At 33.5% G+C, this 20,828-nt stretch overlaps 3 protein-coding genes across 3 annotated transcripts; 1 reads left to right on the top strand and 2 right to left on the bottom strand.

The window, feature by feature from the left end:
• Nucleotides 1-3,448: 3,448 nt before the first annotated feature.
• Nucleotides 3,449-6,420, top strand: LOTGIDRAFT_229196 (hypothetical protein). The gene is made up of 9 exons (XM_009062124.1): nucleotides 3,449-3,479; nucleotides 3,614-3,673; nucleotides 3,979-4,030; nucleotides 4,236-4,417; nucleotides 4,905-5,211; nucleotides 5,368-5,449; nucleotides 5,577-5,730; nucleotides 6,021-6,060; nucleotides 6,317-6,420. The coding sequence occupies exons 2-9, from the start codon at nucleotides 3,620-3,622 to the stop codon at nucleotides 6,379-6,381; spliced, it is 936 nt and encodes a 311-aa protein (XP_009060372.1). The 5' UTR covers nucleotides 3,449-3,479; nucleotides 3,614-3,619; the 3' UTR covers nucleotides 6,382-6,420.
• A 711-nt stretch (nucleotides 6,421-7,131) lies between these two features.
• LOTGIDRAFT_75364 (hypothetical protein) lies at nucleotides 7,132-12,825 on the bottom strand (the record flags this gene model as incomplete). The annotated part of the gene is made up of 4 exons (XM_009061697.1): nucleotides 7,132-7,436; nucleotides 8,017-8,100; nucleotides 8,714-8,770; nucleotides 12,780-12,825. Coding segments are annotated over 4 exons (492 nt in total), but the record flags the coding sequence as incomplete, so codon positions are not given.
• Nucleotides 12,826-17,750: 4,925 nt separating this feature from the next.
• On the bottom strand, nucleotides 17,751-20,215 carry LOTGIDRAFT_106497 (hypothetical protein; the record flags this gene model as incomplete). The annotated part of the gene is made up of 6 exons (XM_009062125.1): nucleotides 17,751-17,882; nucleotides 18,186-18,262; nucleotides 18,537-18,762; nucleotides 18,984-19,159; nucleotides 19,564-19,735; nucleotides 20,093-20,215. Coding segments are annotated over 6 exons (906 nt in total), but the record flags the coding sequence as incomplete, so codon positions are not given.
• Between the last annotated feature and the right edge of the window lie 613 nt (nucleotides 20,216-20,828).

A 20,828-nucleotide genomic window follows, 5' to 3' on the forward strand; every position in this document is an offset into this window, starting at 1 on the left:
CATTCTATATTTTAACAAACTGATGCATATGATGCTCGTATTTTTATAATGCCAAGGCTTATTCTATATTTAAACCTTTAAAAAAAGTTACAAAAATATTTATAACACCTAATAGAAATAGAAATATTAATACAGAACCTGAAATATGTGGAAAATAGGTCAGTTTTCTGAAGATTGCAAAGCTTGTGAAACATGATTCAGGTTCTGGTTTAATATTTTTATATTGCTATAAGTCTAAGCTGATCTATTGAGCACTAATTTAACAATGAAACTATTTTGTTATTGTAACACCTTTAATACATAGAATATGTTCACACTTGATCACATTTGGTGAGATACAGAGTTAATAACAAATTCAATATAATAATTTAGTGGACATAATAAAGGTTTCTTGACACTTATAGAACTACCAACTTAAAAACATAGAATAGACCTTGATATTCCCAGTTACAAATCAGAAATTGTTGAATGAATAAACAGTTTGTTGAAATGAATTGTATTTGTAAATACATTGTATAATCTTGTAAATGTATTTGTATTTTATCTTGTATATAGTCAAATTGATGTAAAATATGTACAAAATTTATTTTATTACCCAATTGATTGTGAAACAAATTGGAGCTATAGATTAGCTGCCTATAAAGGGTTAAATAGATCTGTACACATTGTTAATTCTATTATTAGCTCAAATATTTGATATGGACAAGGAATTATTTCCTGTAATTTTAGAGGCACACATAATAAAATCATTGTTATTAATTGCATGTTTTCTTACAATTAAAAGAATTATTTTGCTGTAAATTAGCCTCTATTTATTGGGAATCTAGATTTACTGGAAACAATTCCTTGACATTGGTCCTAATTATGTCAGGTTTTAAATTGATTATTCCATGAAACACAACAAAAGGTCATTAGTATAAAAAACAATCTGAAGTCAAATACAGTAAAGTAACTTAATTTACCTCTATTATGAGCTGTATGCATAAAATTTTTATTTTATTTAATGTTTTCACAATACTAGTAAATAAAATTAGAACAAATTATTAATCATTTTGACCTGATAAACAATAACTAACAGTGTGATTTTGAAGAATAAAATGAAATCAAGCTTAAATTATCTAGTAAAGCCAGATCAAATTTTGACCTATGAATTTTGATACTTGGGAAGATTTCATGACACATGAAGCTAAGTATTCTAGAAATTTGGAAAAGACAGGGATCATGCGGTCACTATAGGTAGGACTTAATCCAGTCGGGTGTCTAGTTAATCCAAACACCCTAGTAAGTCTTAATATCTGTCAGATTATTTTTAGAGATTTTTTTCCATCAATAATGGTAAAATAATATGAAATTAACAGGTTTTTCCTTATGTTTTTTTTTAATTTTAACTATTTTTTCTCGCCCCCTACCCTAGTTTTTTGTAATAGTTATTTTGTGTGCTGCCACATTAAACCTTTTTTATGTTATCTTTGTTGGTTTATTTGCAGATGTTTTGTTCATTGGGGAGAATATTGAGATTTCCGATCATTGAGCATTTTGAATTTATGTATTACTGTTTAGCAGCTTTGGGGAAAACGAAGATAGGCAACCTGTGACTTGTTTTTAACTATGAAAAGTCTTTAATGCACAAGCTTTGATAAATCGTGTAGACCATTAGAAGCATTTCCATCTCCGTAACCTCAATCACTGACCAAGTGAAAGCACATATTGCAAGATGAATCATCACATCTCCAGCTTTGTGTGTGTACATAAATTCACCGTGTGAAAAATTGTATTTGTCTACATTATGAAACATCAATTAAAAGGATAAAAGACAGAATAAGCCCGTATTATGTCTATTATTCTTTTTTCATTGACGAGAATATTGAGATTAGGGTATGCCCAGGTCATGGCGAAATTCGAATTTGGCAGCTTTTTGGGAAGCGTCTCGTTATTAACCACGAAAAGCCTTTCATAGCAAAGGGTGTTGATGAATTGTGTAAAACCATTGTAAGCATTTTCTGAATCACTAAGAGAAAGCCATATGGGATTCCGTAGGTATTCTATTACTACATGTACTTACAGGGATCCAAGACTTTCTCTTTTTAGAGGATATCCTCAATAGTTTCTCGCCAGTGCCTGATGACGACGGGGGAAACACGTCGAAACGTTGCATAAAACTTCAACCAGTGATTGTTGTTCTATAATCTGTGCCTATATATTATTATGGTACCTAACTTGATGAGACATGCCATCTTCCACATAAAAAACATCCTATGATATTCCTTACTGTATCACTGATTTTTATAGAGGACTACTTACTAAAACAGGGTCTACGCTGCTAATGGCGTGAAATGTACGTGTTTTAATAAAAGCAATATCTGTCATCGAATAATATGAAACGTTTGCAAAAATTAGCTCCATAAGCGGATAAGATAACCTTTTTAAAGTACAAAATTACTCTTTTACATATGATTTTTCAGCACACAAAAAAGGCACAACGCCTTCAAGCTCAGATCGTCATTTGTCAATTCGCAATTACGGGCCTGATCAAGTCTGAGTCTGCACTAAGCGTGCAGATTTATTTCATATTAAAAGTTCGTAGATAATTTATTTTAACATACGGGATAGTATAGGTTTTTTTTTTTTAATGAATACCGTGTAGTCATAGGCAAACTAGGCAGCTGCCATTCGGCCCATGGAAAATTCGGCCTTTGACAAATTTTGAAACAGTAGAAATGATCAAACAGTTAATAAATTTCCGCAGGCCTATCGAAAATTGTCTTCTAGGAGCGTGATGTGTGAGAATCGACTAAATTGTTTGAGCCTAATGATTTTGGATGCCGATATCGTGTAAACGGTTGATGCTGATGAGCTGATTGATCTGTTCTTGAAAAAAAAAGATCGCAAACTTCCTGCCATAAAATTGTAATCACATCATGCCCCCTCCCGAAAATGAGAAATTAAGCCCTCCACCGTTCGTTTGCCTACGGCCCAACAGATCCGAAATCCGCCACTGCCTGTAGTGAACACCAAATAACACATTGTTATGCTCATTGATTCCCAACGCTGCCAGAAAATAACTCAATTATATAGAAGGTTTTACCGGGAAGAATTTTTTTTAAAAATATGAATGAAATCATGACAAAAATACAATAACATTTGTGGCGCATTATATTCTTCAATCTGAATTATATGTATATTTCTGAGCAGGACTTTTATTTATACCAGTAAAAATGAAGTTACAATATTCCGGTAACGGGATGAATTCAAATCGTGAAATATTACATTTGCTGACAAAATGTATGATCATGCTTGAAGGATTAAGAAAATTCGGACTACATAAAGTATACATGTAATAGATAAAAGTGAACAGAGCGAACTGCGCCCTAACAAGTAAGAAAACCCACGTGCAAATCATGCAGTGTCCCTATAAAATAGCGGGAGATTCGGTTAATTTCATCAGTCATTTGTTGAACTCGTACCAGTGACACTGAGATGTAAGTATGTCTGTTTGTATTATGTTGTTTACTTTAGATTGAGTGAGAGAATCAAAATGATTTTGTTTTAAATGTAAACCATCGAGTTTCTCTGTGACTTATTAAAATGTGTACACACTAAATCTCTTTTGTAGAGCACCATGGAGAATATTGCCTGTTCACGCTTTTCTCTCTTGGTTTTTGTCTTTTGTGCGGTAAGTTGTTTATTGCTGGTTGACAAGTCCACGGGGCCCCTTCACCCAACGGGAAAGGGGAGGACCCACGGCCGTAAATAAAATTCAGGAGAGCATATGTTAAAACAATCTCGAAGGGGCACCAACCCACCTATAGTTGAGGCATGCACTCATTACAAGATATTTTGCTGCCGACTTTTGCAAAATCTTAAAGGCATTCTTATTTTAAATGATCACCGTGTCTTGCATGAATGCACCTCGACACTATTTTAAAACTCTTGATGGTTCACTAATGTATCATTTACCTCCTTTACTTAACATTGTAGACTATAAGCATGACTGTAGCAACTACTGTACCCTCGGGTTTTATATTAGACGGTAAGACATTGCCCTTTTTACATAACTTTCCCGAAACTACTAGAAAATACTGACGTTTTTGCAAAGATCTCTTCACCATTTCAGGCATTTGAAATTGCTTCACATTAGATACAGATTTTGGCAAGTCGGTCAGACTTCAATTTAGCACTATATAAACCCCACCTGGCATGTTTGATAAGCCTTTTTTTTTTTTTTTTTTTTTTAGTGAAAGTAGAATGTGGAGCGACTTCGACTGCAATTCCGAAAATTGTAGTGGTTTCTGATTTGGCACTGGAAGTTGAGGCGTTTTGTGAAAATGGCAAAAAGACTGTCCTCTCTACTGATGGTGCCAATTACATCATAAATGGTAGCTATACAACTATTTCTACAGATGACTGTCAATTTACGGTCAGTGTTATTATTCTCAAAAACGATTCTCTCATTTGTTTTAAACGGGCATCACTGCTCTTCATCTTTGCATGCTTTTCCTTCGGAACAATACCCAATACAATGCAGTTTTCATGAGTTAACCGATATCATGAATACTATTTTTATATGCCCAAATTAAATGGGAGGCGTATATTGTCACCCATGTCAGTCCACAATTGCAGATTTGGAGAACTTGGTAATATTTTACAGTATCGCCTCAAAGTTCAAAAGTATGTCTGAAGGTTGAATATTTCATACTGTTAATTGTTACTGTACTGCAAAATGTTTTCATTTAAAATCAAAGCTGCCGGGCTTTTTCTCTCTATACATTTCCACGGTAAATCGGGTTATGCACATTTAAACCTGGTTATAGCACAACTAAGCACCTCCCGTTTATACAACAAAAGGTGTAAAGATTTTTTTTTTTTCTTATACACTCTTTGTGAAGTTTAATGGCATATTTCAGAATCGAGATAAAAGTTCCATATACACAGCCGATGTGAGTGTGGCTTACGGGTTAGTCGGTAGCACTATTCAACAATCTCCTCAATTCTACACTCTGACCTGTACATTCGATCAAAATGGTAAAGAGGAAACTGAAGCTGTAACTGTCGTAAGAGGATTTTATGCTCCAGTTGAATTACGAGTTGATGCTGGAGCGAAGGCTGCATCCATTATAGCATTGGATGTTTACAATGTACGAGATGAGGTCGTCACCGGGGACATCATTAGAGGGTGCAAGGTTTATATTGGAGCTACTACCGATGCAACCGGTAGGTTGACTTGTTCATTTAAAATATCCCTTTTATCAATATGGATTTTCTCCTTCATTGCAAACTTAAAACCAAACTACATCCTTTATTCTGACCAATACTGATTTGAAATTACCTTCCAACTTGATTTTAAACTTTTTAAAATTTCTGTTGCAGATTCTGAAGTTGGATTGAGACCAACCGCCTGTGATGCTATTAATCCGTCCACCAGCCAAAGACTACCTATATTAAGAGCCGGGTGAATATCTTTATTTTAAACGGGTATATTACGAATTAACATGACAAATAGTTTTCTCGTTTTTTCTTGGTAACTTAAATTACCACAGTATTCTGAATTTTAATATGAACCCATTTGCTGTTTACAGATGTGGTACTGGTTTAATTCTTCCCAAGGACTCTGGATTTACCACAGATGGTTTATCTACACAGAGCCCTTATTTTGAAGCCATCGAATTTGAAGATGAAGCCAAGATACAATTTGAATGTGTATTTACTCTTTGTGAAAGTAACTGCGATGGGGTAAGCTAAAGAATTCTGTGGGTAACACTCTGATATTAAATGTCTGTTACTTCATAGTCGGAACGTCGGTATCGCCCTACTCCATGCAGATTCAAGCAGAGGGTGGTTTTTTTTTTTTTTTTTTTTTACAACAACCGATGTTAGCCTTGTCGGTCCTAGTCTGAAATGGCTGCCTCTAGTCTGAGCCATTGAGAAAATATCAATGAATTTAAATGTAGGTACTTAAAAGGAAATCAACACAATGCTCTCAAGAGCTACCGCAATCTAACACCCTAAAATATTATTTTCAGGATTCTTGTTCCATAGCCAGCAAAAAGAAGAGATCAGCAGGTAATCATTTCTAACTTTCATTGAATTCTAACTTTTAAACAATTTACACATCAGTTTAGTCGAGATTATTGCCTTGTTTCTTTAAAGAAACTTGGTGACCATTCTGTCTTCCGTAGTTCGAAAGTGAAGCTGAAAACAACGCTGTATGATCCGTCGCCCAACTTGTATGTATTTAGGCCTAATCCGTTTTTGCCGTGTACAATAAATACTATAACCATTTTTAACTCCATAGTTATACTACCTTGTTTTCTTTCAGTTGAGAATTTCCTGGGTGCAGTTGTTCGTTCCAAACCATCCAATATTAAACCACTTGTACTTTGAAAATAAATTAGTTTTAATATTTTATTTTATTACTCACCCAATACGCATCTGCTTTCTAACGTGAAGTGTTAGAGGAAAGTCTTTGATCTGATTTATAAACCTATGAGTATTTTGCTGGGCTGCAACTTGTCCAAGAATCGTTTCAACCAGTGAGCTAGACTTGAGACTTCGAAACTGACTTTTGACATACTATCGTTTTTCTCTTTTTTCAAGAGGTTCTGAAGTCGGCGACCATTGAATAAGATTTTATATTTGTTAAACCTGTGATAAATAACCCCGGGGTTAAAATGAAATGTCCCGGAGATTTTTGAATAGTGAGGATTCAATCGGAGATCATCTGATAACAATTGTATGCTTCTCTGTTGCATTCATTAGTATATTCTCGGATTCAAAGCGGTCGGGTTCCGAATGAGAGGTATTCTCATCTCGATGACACTAAATACGTGACTAAAGAGTCATGGATTTTGGATGTTATTTGTATACGTGAGACATCTTTATTAGAACTTTTTTTTTTTTTTTTTATGGAATGTACAATGAAATATATAAAGGGGCTGACACCTAGACTTCTGTTTTTTTTTTTTTTCGTCGCAGCTGTGTATTGACTGGATGATAGAGGCTGCATCGGTTTAGTCTTTTTTACCTTTACATGGTAGATGTACGTGAACGCCAATTTTTAGCAGCAAGATTGCGCAATGATTGTCTTATATTTAATTTTGCAGAAACGGCTGGTCTCTGCATTATCCAGGACAACTTTTCTCTCTTTTTATTGAGATTTTTAATTTGTCTGTATAAGGAATGGAATGCTTCTTCTACAAGTTCCACATCCTCACTGGCAGAAACTTCACACATGAAAGAATTGTGGTCTAAAGTCCACTCCTCACACTCCTGTAGTGTGACTTGTCTCATGTGAATAAGATCACATTTATTACCAACAAGTAAGATTGGAATTCTGTCATCACCTCTCTCCAGTCTAAGATTACCCACCAGTTCTTGTACGGTTATAAAACTTTCTCTATCTGTTACAGAATACACCAACAAGAAACCATCAGCCCAAACTATTGGGTTTTCTTTGCGTACGTCAATCTTTTTGGGCTGAAATCGAAAATAACTACATTTTGCTATATGTTGCATATTATAAAGCATAAGAAAATACAGATTTATCATGTAAATTTTGCAGTCTAATTAGTCTCTGACAACCAGACGTTCTGTGCCAATCTTCGCACCTTTGCGTAGTTAAGTTGGACAGGATGCCAGAGGCTACAGTCTAAAGCGATCGATAAATTGACTAATTCACTAATGCCCCGCCTCTGTGTTCGTATAAAAGAAATCAAAGTATTGACATTGTTTGTAATAGGCCTACTGTAATATTTCCATGAATTTTACCTTTCAAGGGAAGTAATTCGTGTTGAATTTTTTTTGGTAACAAATTGAAAACAATTATAGTAGGTCACAATATTTTTAAACGTTAGTTGTTGCTGCCTTGAAACTTTTCCATTTGCGTCGACCCAATCGATCACAGTTGTTAGTAGTTGATTATTGTTCGATTGTGGCGGTTACGACGAAATGCTCTTAGTCGATCTTTAAGGCAAATGTCTTTATAATGAAAGCAACAACGTCTCAAAAGTAAAAGAGCACTTACATTGTCATTCCATACTGTATCCATTATATGAATGGCGACCTGCTTACCATCTATAACTGTATTATGTTTAAATATACCATCTAAAAGGATAGAAACCGTCTTATTCCTTGACACTCACTTATGGAATGCAGTGATCAGACCCGTAACCAGCCCAATGTGCCATGGGGTGGGGTGGGGGTAGGCAATAGCTGATAAAGATTGAATATAGTTCCAGGGGTGGGTACTCCTCCCCATAGTTTGGGGAATTGCAGATTTCATTTTTCGATACTGAATCAGCGCCATTGACAGAAAGACTAGGTTATACATTACGTTTTATGGTTTATAGACTTTCTGCTAAGGTCAGATTTTTGCGATAAGGCCCCTACCCAATTATGCTAGGCTATTAGACTTTTTCCGTAGGCCTAACTGTAACAGCTTGACATTGTGAAGATGCCTTATATGGATTCTAAACGTTTGAATCTCGCTAAGCACTCAAAAATACACGTGAAAGATCCATCATATCAAAAGTTTATATTGTTCTTCTCTGTAAAGTCGTTTTATTGTATTAATATCTAAAGTCTCACTTGGCCTACATCACATCATCTCATAAATGGTTGTCATTATATCTACCTATCGCAAACAGCTAGATATAGATTTATTGTGGGTAAATCCAACTTTAATGTATGTAGGCTATAGGCCTAGTAATATACTTACTCATTTCAGGATCATAATCACCAATAAATCTTCTTGTCAAATATCGTACTATTAAAGCTGCAATTATAACCAAATTAAAAATTATCCGTATTTTTTAATCTTATGTTTGATAGATTGTTAGGAATTTGTATGTAAGGGCCCAACTAAGACACCTTTATAGTTAGTGAATGTCATTTCATAATATTTACTAGAAAAAGCGCCAAACCAAAATATAAAGTTCAAGGGAGACAATATTTTATAAATTACAAAAAAAAAATCTCTAAATTTGAAGGGAGACAATTCTGTACAATTATTTATACCTATTATTTTGTGCTAGTTTCTATTTACCTATAAGTATTTTCCTAGAAATGATAGACCTACTCATTGGTTGTCATTGTGTAACTTGAACTTAAAACTTTGTTTTAAATAGGTTAGTCCGAAAAAACAGTCCTTACAAACCCCAGGCTCTTCTTCGGCTGATCGCGCAAGAAATTTACAACGACAGCTTTATGCATGATAAAATGACTTGAAGGACACAAAGACTTTTTATGATTTTTTTCCAAATCAACTCTGTTGATATATGATAAAATGTCCTCAAAATCTAACGAAGATACAGTTTCTCAGATTACAAAACGTTTGACGAACTTGTAAATAAAACACTTAATTCTGACCTTTAGTTATATTTTAATTGATTTCCGATAATAAGTTATAATTTCATTCTCCTTATCGTACATCCGTCTATCAAAGTCAGTTGATGTCAACATGCTACACTAGCTAATCCTCAGTTCACTTTCCTTTGAATGTGTAGAAGCAGTTATATGTGATATGTTATTTACCAATAGGCCTACTTTAAGCGATGTTAATAGCACTAAAAGGGGCATAAAGACCAATTCAATCTAAGGAAGAAACAAAACTGTTCCGAACATGCCACATGCCAAAGTTCATAAATCTTAAAATGACGACTCGTTATTTCAAGATGCTCTCTGATATAAAAGAAAAGAAATAGTGCGTAAAATTCCCAGATTGAAGTATTTTTAAAGGAATTATGGGATTCTCTCATATTTCAGTACTTCTGAAGACTATTTACATATATTCAAGGTTAAAATCACCCATGGTCATTACAATAAGCTCCTGTTGATTAAGACGATGTAGCATGATGAAAAATACGATAACGTAATATTTTATATGGTCTCATGGAATGAAAGCCAACCAAAATAAATAATAAGTTAAATTGTTTATTTGAATCACATGTTTATACTATTGTTTATTGTGGTTGCCTATTATGTTAGTTATTTTAATACAATTTAATTCTTGAAGGTTATGTCAAATGCATTCAAATGCGCAAAAACACATTCCAGGGAATATGGACAAAGGTATGTAAGCGAATCATTTAATAACCCATGATATCAGACGAACCCAATACAAATATACAATACTAAATAGTTTCGTAAAGAAGTCCTTTACCCGAGTATGACCTAATAGCGTTCGAAAGGCGAAAAAGGTGAGAGAGAAGAAAAACTAAGTTTCTAGGTGTTGGTATTTGTCAAGGTCATCGATGACCAAAGAGTAACCTACCATCAGTACACTAATATACTTCAGGAGCTCAGACTTATTAAGATTAAGATTTATCTAACTAACATGCTTTGATAATCTGGATGTATGCTTGGTTCGATCTATAAGTATATAGACTTGTTCATCCATATTCCGTTAAGTCATGATTATATAGTTTTACAAAACACAAAGTATTTTTAGATTCCTAGACTCTGTCTCAAAGATTACGGAACCCCGGGTAAGTGTTTGTACAGCTGAATGGGTTATTGCAGTAAGATTACATCACCTCTATATTTCTGAATCAAATATGTTATATCAGGTGTCTGTATTCCTTTTCTATCAACTGACTAGACAGAAACACAGTTGAACAAATGGCAGGCAAAGAGAATTTTTATCAATCAATGTTTACAATATCTCTAGGTGTCTTCTGATATCACTAGCATTTGATGTTAAAGTATTTCTGATTTCCAGATTCGTTTTTCATAAGAACTGAAGCATTGCTCACTTTTTTCACATATAAAGAATGTTTTGCAGATGTTGCAGGGTAAGTGTGTATCTAGACATGTATTAGTAAAGTTATGAGCGCGGGTACCAGAAATTTAATGTGGCAGATATGCGGTTACAGTTACAGCCACCAACATCTTAACACAAATGCTTGTGTATTTCCCTTGAGAGTCAAGGGTCCAAGTTTGCCAGTTACAGACCAGGATAGACACTACATACAACACTACTATAGTTTTTTTTAAAAAAAGACGAGATGATTTACAAGATGTAGCTTCGCTCCCAGATAGTCGCTATTTCTGTATTACCATTTTGGTTAATTTGAAGAATGAACTGTATAGGAACAAGAACACTAATTAGCCTATATCCCTGGGTCATACACAACTTATTCTGGAAATAGACTGTATCCTGACAGTGAAGTCCGTGACAGGGTGTTAAACACCGCAGTCGAGATTGGAAATTGAATCCATTGAATGCAAAGAAACCTCACATTAACTTGATCTGTTGACCGACTTACTATTTTAGTTTTATTGAGGTTGACAAGTGGTGAAGAAACATTGATTTCTTATTTTAACAAAGTCTGATTAGATGCTGCCACTTCTTGAATAAAATAGAAATTGCTTTACAATTGGGTAAACGAACTATTTTTCTGTAGGGGAGTATCCAAACAAGAACCAGCACTGCACACAAGTAGACCTTTAGTACATTGTAAATATCAAAGTAAACCAATACACTTATCAAAAACACCATTATAAATCCATAATCACAGAAATATATTTAGAAAGTGACTTTGTACGATAGCCAACAATTTTCGGTAATATGTTTCTAATAGGACGGGAGAGCTAGTCAATGGTCTTTTATTTTAGTTTGAATAATGAATACCACTGTTATTATGGTACTATACATGCCAGGAATATCTGGTAATCTTAGACTTTATTAGTCTAGAGAACTATATTCTTCCACAATCATTATATACCTAGAAACCTTTAAAATCTGTTGGTTATTCATGTCCTATGTCGTCTAATGCAGATGGGGTTGATGGGTTATCAATGCATTGTGGTGGCTATCCGGTGGGTTGTTGAATTTGTTGATGCTATTTATAAATTTTGGATTTTTGGATTTTTGGGCCTCCGAACAATCAAGTCTGGCTACGGGCCTGTTTTGGATTTTCAAATCTGTTTTGTTTCTCTCACACACTATAAACTTCATCTAATCATAATCCTAGTTTAGTGTTTAGAACTAATTGGCCTAAACGTATAAACGAAGCTATCTGTTGCTGCCAATGAAGTTTTGCATCAACAATAGTAAGAACGACTTTTCAATTAACTTGTGTATAGTGCCCGAAGAACAATTAGATTCGATGTTGAGTATACAATTAGGTCAAATGTGAATGATGTATTATGTTATCTGAAATCTAAATTATTCTCAGTATGATGTTCCTTATCTCATCACAAAAACAGGTCATTCAGTCAAAATAAGATTTGACCTACTATGAAATCTTTTTTCTGGGGACTCTAGAGAGAATCTGTCCAAGATCAGAGCATCAGAGCAATGAAACTAAGAAAAATCATGAAAGAAAGGAGGGGATGTCCTAAGACTGCGACAGCCAGAAAACAAACTGGTTTTCATTCATGAAGCAGAAAATCATACAGGATTAATACACACCAATTGCGATTAAATTTGCAGACCTCAAATGTCTAATTTCAATGATTTTTCGGTTATTGTACATTAAATAATTATAAATATATAAAATAAAATAATAAAATCCTTTTCAGCATTCCGGTAAGAAATGATTATGGCTACCATCTTTCAGAATGAGATACCGTACAGGTCCTTTACAAAAATTTATTAATTTCCACTTTAATTCCAAAACCCGAGGATGTGACGACAACTGAATTTAACCAGAAAACCGAAGTCATTGGAGGCATAAATTCCATCATGTACGATAACTGGCATGATTGTGCTACAGATATAGCCTTAAGGAAGCATTATCAATCGTCTGTACATGCAAAAAATACATATAGAAAATAATTACCTGATTTCCCAACACCTTTCTTGCCTAAAACAGCAATATTGACATCTTTATTACCATTACAATATCTAGGATGGGATTTATCATCCATAGTAATGTAGGAATGCTCTAAATAACAGCTTAATTTCAAGTTTCTAGTACGTACAGCACTTCTTGCAAGTCAGATATTACCAAATAATCATTATCAGCAATATGTGGACTTTCGAAAGGTCTGCCGAGTTGACAAATCCAGTCATGAAGTGGTCACACCTTCTGTAGAGCACCTCTGTTTAGTTAATCACTTTAAGAACAGTAGCCTACTCTTAACTATCGTACATCACTTCTGTATAGCTCTATATCACATTGTTCTTCTGTTAATCAACTTGAATTCTATGAGTTGAGATTATTCACAAACCTTTAATTATAGCTCTAATAGTAAGCAATTGTCTAAAATCAATAAAATTCTCTGGTTCTGTCAAGTAGCTTAGGGTAAGTGATGAAGTTTTAATAACACGATTTATCTGTGCTCACTAGATTACAGTCCACATTGCAGTCCAATGATATAGAGTAATTTCACATCTACCCATTATACAAAATTACATTCATAGGCCTACTGAGGATTGTGTTGGGATATTCGATGCTTATTAGGCACTATCTTTATCCAGAAACACCACATTTTAGATGTAATCCAAGGTAGTTTTTGCTGAAAAGCTGTAGCACGATCTTTAATATTCATGTAATTTGTATATAAACACATACAATACCACTACATACTTTTAATTACCAACCATTATCACGTCTCTTTTCAGAATAAAACTCAGTAACAATTCAGAAGCACCACAATTCAGACTTTATCCAGACTCTTACGACACAGTATTTATGGTGTGATACATAACAATTATATACACTTGCAGAATAATTACTACAATCACTTACATATTTTATTTTAATTACTAGTTAAGTTTCCAGTATAAAATCACTATATAGTGTAATCTACAGTTTTATATAGAAGAGCTGTATACCAGTCTATATATCTTACATCATTGTTCTATCTATGCGATCTAACAATAATTATTCTTTAACTTGTGTTTATTATTCCTTCTTCATCTATTTACAGAATCAAAGCAAAATGATAGTGTTTTGCCACAAGTTTCATGGTAGAATAGGTACTAATTTCGTCTTGATGACAGGTAATAAGAGCTGTGTGTTTATTTTATTGTGTACGAAACGTACGTCAAATTTTCAAAATGAAATGTGATACGTATAGCCAAACCCTGTATCTTTTTAAAGGTAAGTTGATAGATAATAGCCAGATAATAAAATGGTAAATAAACATACAATTCCATGCATCATCCCGACACAGGTTATACAAATAAACACAACTTATTTTAGTTAAGGCTGATTACCTGTATTGACTTGAACCATCATTTATAGGTATACCTGTGTACAAACTTTACAACTAATACTATATAGTGAAGGCACTATTATTATTATCACTCTACTAACAACCATGGATAAACTTCTTCGATATTTTGATATGTTTTTCCACTTAGCTGTAAAGAATATAAAGTATTCGGGTTACTTTTATGTTTCAAGTCGGACAGATCAACGTTTTCGCATTTTAACCACAATGGCAACTATACAGTGTTGTTCAAATCCACAAGGAAACCTTATGCGCTTGTTATAATATGAGAAACACGGGGTATTTGTGATAATAATACCATAATTTGATCAAGTTATTCTAAAATTACTGAGACTTTGAACAGGCAATATAGGAATAGTGCAAATAAATACGCATGCGAAGTGGTTGGTTGGTAGATGACAAGTTAACGTTCACTTCCAGCGGATATTGATATCGCAAACTAGGTAGTTGTTGGTAGTCGTAGTAGTTGGTAGTTGGATTAGTTCAAATTGGATGATTCTGTGTTGTTGGTTTGGTTGTTGATAATTCGTTAGATCTGGTTGGGTCGAATGACATGGCGGAGAAACTCGGCCCTGGATGGTGTGGCGCGAGTTACTCGATCTCCTTCATTCTTCCAAATTCGTTCTGATCATGGTAAGTCTTGTTGATTGGTGGCAAGCGAAGTGTCTCCCATGCACTTAAATAGACTAGAATACCTTTTTTGAATCCCTTTCGCGCCAATACAAAGTGATGATGGACTTGATGATAATGTGTGCGTTTGGACCTTGGCTCAAAATCTTGAAACAAAATATGTTAAAGGGACGAGTTTGCCATATTGGGGAATGATTTGAGTCTTGGAAATAGCAAATAGTTTTCAGAAGTACTAGAAATATACGAAAAGCCCAAAAATCGCGTATCTGTCCCTTTAACAATGATCAATAGCCGTGATCAGAGGAGGAAAAAGTCTTGTCCTTTTGCCATAAAAAGACATTGCTATAAATCAGTTGAATAAAAACTAGAGATTTAGAGTTATATAATAAATTGTAACTGACATTAATGACTACTTTGTTCTATTTTATTCACTAAAATATAGTCTATAGGGAATAGTTTTATTCAATCGACAAAATCAATCAAAGTCGTAAATTCTATCTCTTCACTTATCATTTATAAAACCATATTTTAAGCTGTAATATTTAGCTTTTCTATAGAAGGATTCAAGAACAAAATGGTGAAGAACTCAAAAAAGGCATAGTAAAAAACGAAATCAACATTTCCATCCTGCAACCCCAATTAATAGTATCTGAAAATCAATAAAATTCTGTTATGATGTGAAATAAATAATCTGTATTGCTTAAAGGTATGATAAAGTACATAATATTCGGTTTGTCTAGCCAGATACAGAATAATCGAACCTTACAGCCACAGGTTAATTAAATATTCATTAAATGGTTTAAATTCAGCGCTTATATCGAAGCAATTACCAATATTATACACAATTATTTCGATCAAACTGGATGGTCGTAGATTCGCTCAAATCGACAACTTATTATTGCTAGAATGTAAAATATAAGCAGCTGGTAACAAACGTGGGCAACTGCACTGTGCTGAACTGTGGTTTTATAGTTGAGCTCTCAACGATTGATCAAATTCTCCTGCCAGATGCCGCATGTGTTGTTAGTCATCGCAAGGTTGATCTGGTCTCATCTTTATCGCAGGTCGATGGTCGACTCGGTAATTGGTTGCGTTAATTACTTGTTGCAACATTTTCCATCAACTGGAATAGTTTCACGAACAAAATCCTCAGACCGGTGTCCAATTTTTTTGTGTCGTTTCCAGACTACTTGAAATATAATCCAACATAAATTCGGAGTAATGATACAAAATTGTGCCACTGTTACTTAGCCTACTGCGTGGACATATCATACGTATATAGTCAATGTTATAATTAGCCCTACCGGTTCCTCGGACGGGATAAAGGCCACCGGATGCCGATTTCCGATCCTTATATCACGTCCGAAAGGGTAGGGACAGATTTGTCGGCATGGTATAAGTCTTGAGCGGTAGCTTAGAGACAACAAAACATATCTATAGACATGCCGGTCTCTCAACTTGACACCATAGCCTTTATAGGAATTCCACACTCGTCAGGGTAACAAATATATATTTTGGGGAAAAAAATAGTTTGATATCTAGATGTTCATGTTTTAATAGCTAATTTCTCACAAACACTTGACAATGATAATACTTGACAATGATAATACTTGACAATGATAATACATGAGGTATAATGGCATAAAATTGAACACAATAAATTATCAACAATAACAAATAAATAAGATCACAGCCTTAACAATAATCACTTTCTTCATGAATAATTATAAGATCATTATATATGACTTAATTCATAAATTATTAAGTCTTTAAATGGCATTTAGTAATTGTGAATATGATATATAGACACAGCTTTATTGAACAACAATCACTGGTTAAAGTTTTAGGCAACGTTCCAACGTGTTTCCCTGTCATCTTTGAGGACGGCAGGGGGAACACGACGAAACGTTGCATAAAACTTTAATCGGTGATTGTTGTTCAATAAAGCTGTGTCTATATATAATAAATTATAGTGTTTGCACATGTATTAATATTGGTGATTCCTGTAATTCCAGACATTTTAGACATGAATCATATTGCTAGTCTAAGACAGTCCCTTTGGAATCCTTTTAAGGTCGTTAAAGGGCTTATTATCTCTTAACCACTAACAACCAAAATCCTATGATCACAAGGCATGTACCCTCAAATGAGTATCAACTATTTTTATGATTTTTAACTTGATTTATTCATTTCATCTTAAATAACTATTTATCAATTAAAGATATCTTGAGAATCAATAAATAAATAATAACAATTATTAACATTTTCTTTAACAAATATACAAATCAAGGCCCAGTTTCAATCATTACCAATCAATACTTGTGATTAGAGTTAAATATCATAAAGAAACAGGCCCAGACCAAATCTGTAACCTGAAACATTCATCAAATCATTTCTAATTTAAAAACTTAACAGAAAGACAAACTGGAACACTCATGGCCATTTACATGAAGACTGAAATGTTCTCAAGACATAAAGCCTTGAAATGAATTAATTTGTCATGTCTCTCTTTTCCTGAAAAATCAGATCCATGCTTTTATAGGAATACTGGTTCTTTTTTTGTCTTCACCAACAAATAAGCTACACATAAATATCATTTGTTTAACTTATTTTCACTTTAAAGCATTCATATGGTTTTCATCAATACATCCCACATTCATATCTTCTATTGGTGATCTATGATGGTGCTTATATAAAGATCTCATCACTACCTTACACAATCTGAACCAGTTTGAGAAATATCATTTAGCAACACACATCCTCATTTTACTGTTACTCATTCAACATCAGTTACTCCACATTCATCATATCTTTGCTTTGTTAACTGTTCCAAAGGACTCTGTGCTCAGTATCACACACCTTGCAACTCTGCAGAAAGCTTTTCACTATAGAAATCATTTTCCTGACACATTCTATTATTTTGAGTATTATCTAGATGTATATCAAACAAAGTTTTCATCACTATGTGAACACATTAAGAAAGAATCCATTAATCTAGGTTCTATAAGTTGTTGAACATCTAATGATTTTATACCTTCTTTACCACAACTAGTACACACTTTACGTAATGCTGCCTACAATATAGAAAAAAAGAACATGATTATTTATGGCACCTGTAATTTTTTTTTATAGTGAAAGGCAACTGAACTGATGAAATAAGTTCTAGGTCCAACTTTTCTGGGCATTGAACTTTTGAGATAAGCAATGTCATGGAAGGCTACTCTGCTCCAGCGATTGAAAGATCTTTAACATGTCATTGGGCCTCTACAAATTTGAAGAAAATCTGATCCTAGCTGAGAGACTTCACCTTTCAGGGCATCAGCTTAATGTATCAAACTAATATTTAACATCTACAAGTAATTTGATTAAGAACTTACCAAACTAGCTACTAACACAGCATCACTACCACAACGTTCATCTGGTTGACGACATAGTTCAACTAATCTAGGAATACCTGTAACAATATTGATGATAAAGTCATAAAAATACTATTGCATGCAATATCTAACAGACAATTGGCAAGAATGGATAGAAAAATTGTGCCGTAAACTTTGACAGTAGGTGAATGTCAATAAATATACACAATATCCTAGTGTTTTAGGCTCAATATGCAGGCAGGCAATCCAACAATCAAGGCCAATGGTCAAGGACAATTTGGTACACTTAAATAATAGATGTTTCATCTATAACTATTTAATATTTGTTGTTACAAATCGATATGATCTTACCATTACTATCAGCTATAGCTTGAGCATTCTTCTCTTCTCTACATAACCTAGTGAGAGCTATAGCAGCTTTCTGTAGAACTCTCTCACATGCTGCTAGTTCTGCTTCAGTATGATAGTTAGTAGGGGATATAGATAATAAATCAACCAATAAACATACACCACCAGGTTCACTAATACAACCATGATACTCATCAATAGCTGCCATATTGGCTAGAATAGTAGCAATCTATAATAGAAGATAATAAAAAATAAAACCTTTAACACCACAAGCTCCATAAGAAAAGTAATAACCAATATTCTTTGTAACTTCACCTAAAGATTCTTCTAAAAAAATCTTTCCAATAAATATCACGCCTTTGTATCTTTCAAGAATCATCTGATAAAATTTATTTTCAAATAATAGATATATCTATGCTCACGGGCAACAAAATATAAAAGATTAATTACCTGGTCCTTGGCAAACAATGTTTGAGCTTTATCAGTTGAGGTAGATAAAATAAATATTTCAGCAGCACTAATACTGGCTAGAACATCACAAGCCATAGAATCTATAAATGTTAAATTAGCAATGGCTGCCGAGGCCAGCAGAAACATTTCTTGACTCTCTGTTTCACAACATAATCCTAAAATAACAACAGTCATATTTTAGCGAAACAATCTTATATCCAACTATGTATTTGCTAATTTAGTTTTTTTTTTGTTTTCAAGGGATATATTAATAAATCACTGAAATGTGAAACGTGATAGTTATTTTCTAGATGGTTATACATTTAAATTGAAAAGTTGTGGTTTATTGTGGTCACATATTGAAGGTGACTGCTTAGTAAAGATGTTCGTCTGAGCAGGATTCACTGTATATATTCATGGTAATAAAACTTATGTACTTATTTCATTCTTCTAGTATACAGTGATATTAAAGGCATGGTAACTCTTAGCTAAACATTAAATGGATGTAGTCTAACTCCATGGCTGCCTGGCTACCATCAAATCCATCAATGTTCTAATAATAATAATAAAATCAACTTACTAATAAGAGAGTGTATTAAATGTTGTAAATTATCAATTAATTCACCAATAAAATAATTATGTTCTATAGCAGGGGAGGTAATCTGAGCTAAAACACCTGCAGCTTCTCCTTTTAAATTTTCTGATGCTGTTTCATCACATAATATATCTAATAATAAACTTAACCCTTTCTCCTGAAATATACAAAAATAACAAATAATGAAACCAATATTTAAGATTATCTTGAACGATGCATGTAAATAGAAGAGGAATACAATGTGGGAACTTCAATGCAAAATATCTATTTCAAACACTCAAACAGCTCTCTTTTTTATCAATTTAATTACAACTCTTGCAAATTCCCTACTACCATTCAGCTATACCCAAACAAATAACTGACAACTGGTGCATTAGATATTTAGTTATAGCATTAAATACTGGAAACATACAAATTTTGAATTTAAATACAACACCAATAAACAATTCAAGTGGATGGCCCATTCAGCAATGGCAACATGATGGGAAAAAAATAAAGATTTAATTTTGTGTACCTTTTCTAGTTCAGCTATAACATCTGGTAAACAGCTTAATGAAGATAAAGCTCGTAAGGCCTGTATATGGGCAAACTTGACTGGATTACTACGACAAATAGTTAATAATGACTTCACACCACCAGCCTATATAAATCAGAAAGTAGAAAAATATATAATACTTTACTAAGTATACAATTGATCAGACAACTTGATGACCAAATTTGGCATTATTGCCACCATAATTGTAAGACCACAAATAGTTCTTGAATCTAAGTATAACAAACTGATAAACTTTAATAAATGAAAAGAATAACATTAAATTGTGTTAAATTGAGTCAGAAGAGTGATCACAACTAACAAATTTCACACATTTTTGGCCTTCAGAATTAGTGTTTGATAGAATACAATTTCTTTTCCAAGATTTTTTAACTTTTTGTTTTTGTAATATCGTCCATTAAGAAAAATTTAACAGGAAGAATTGTAAAAGATAAAGAATGTATACTGACCTGTGTTATTAACAAACACCAATGTTCACCCTCTACAGCTAAATTAATAATATTAGTTATAGAATTCTGTATATATACTGCACTATTGTCTTCTACTTGTAAATCTTCTATCATTAACTATAATATAAGATCAATGTATGACAATATTACTATTGTATTGATGTGTATACCAGTAAGTTAGTATACAGCATAGCCAATTTGCATAATAATTCTATTGCTATATATAGCTGTGATGTAGACAAGGTAGC

Source organism: Lottia gigantea, assembly GCF_000327385.1.
Source record: "Lottia gigantea unplaced genomic scaffold LOTGIsca_5, whole genome shotgun sequence".
In the NCBI taxonomy this organism is placed as follows: domain Eukaryota; kingdom Metazoa; phylum Mollusca; class Gastropoda; family Lottiidae; genus Lottia; species Lottia gigantea.

Excerpts from the sequence above, each read along its gene's own strand:
- LOTGIDRAFT_229196 (XM_009062124.1), top strand. The coding sequence starts at position 3,620 with ATGGAGAATATTGCCTGTTCACGCTTTTCTCTCTTGGTTTTTGTCTTT. Across the intron at positions 5,212-5,367 it reads AGCTACTACCGATGCAACCG|ATTCTGAAGTTGGATTGAGA; the intron begins GTAGGTTGACTT and ends TTTCTGTTGCAG. Across the intron at positions 6,061-6,316 it reads CAAAAAGAAGAGATCAGCAG|TTGAGAATTTCCTGGGTGCA; the intron begins GTAATCATTTCT and ends GTTTTCTTTCAG.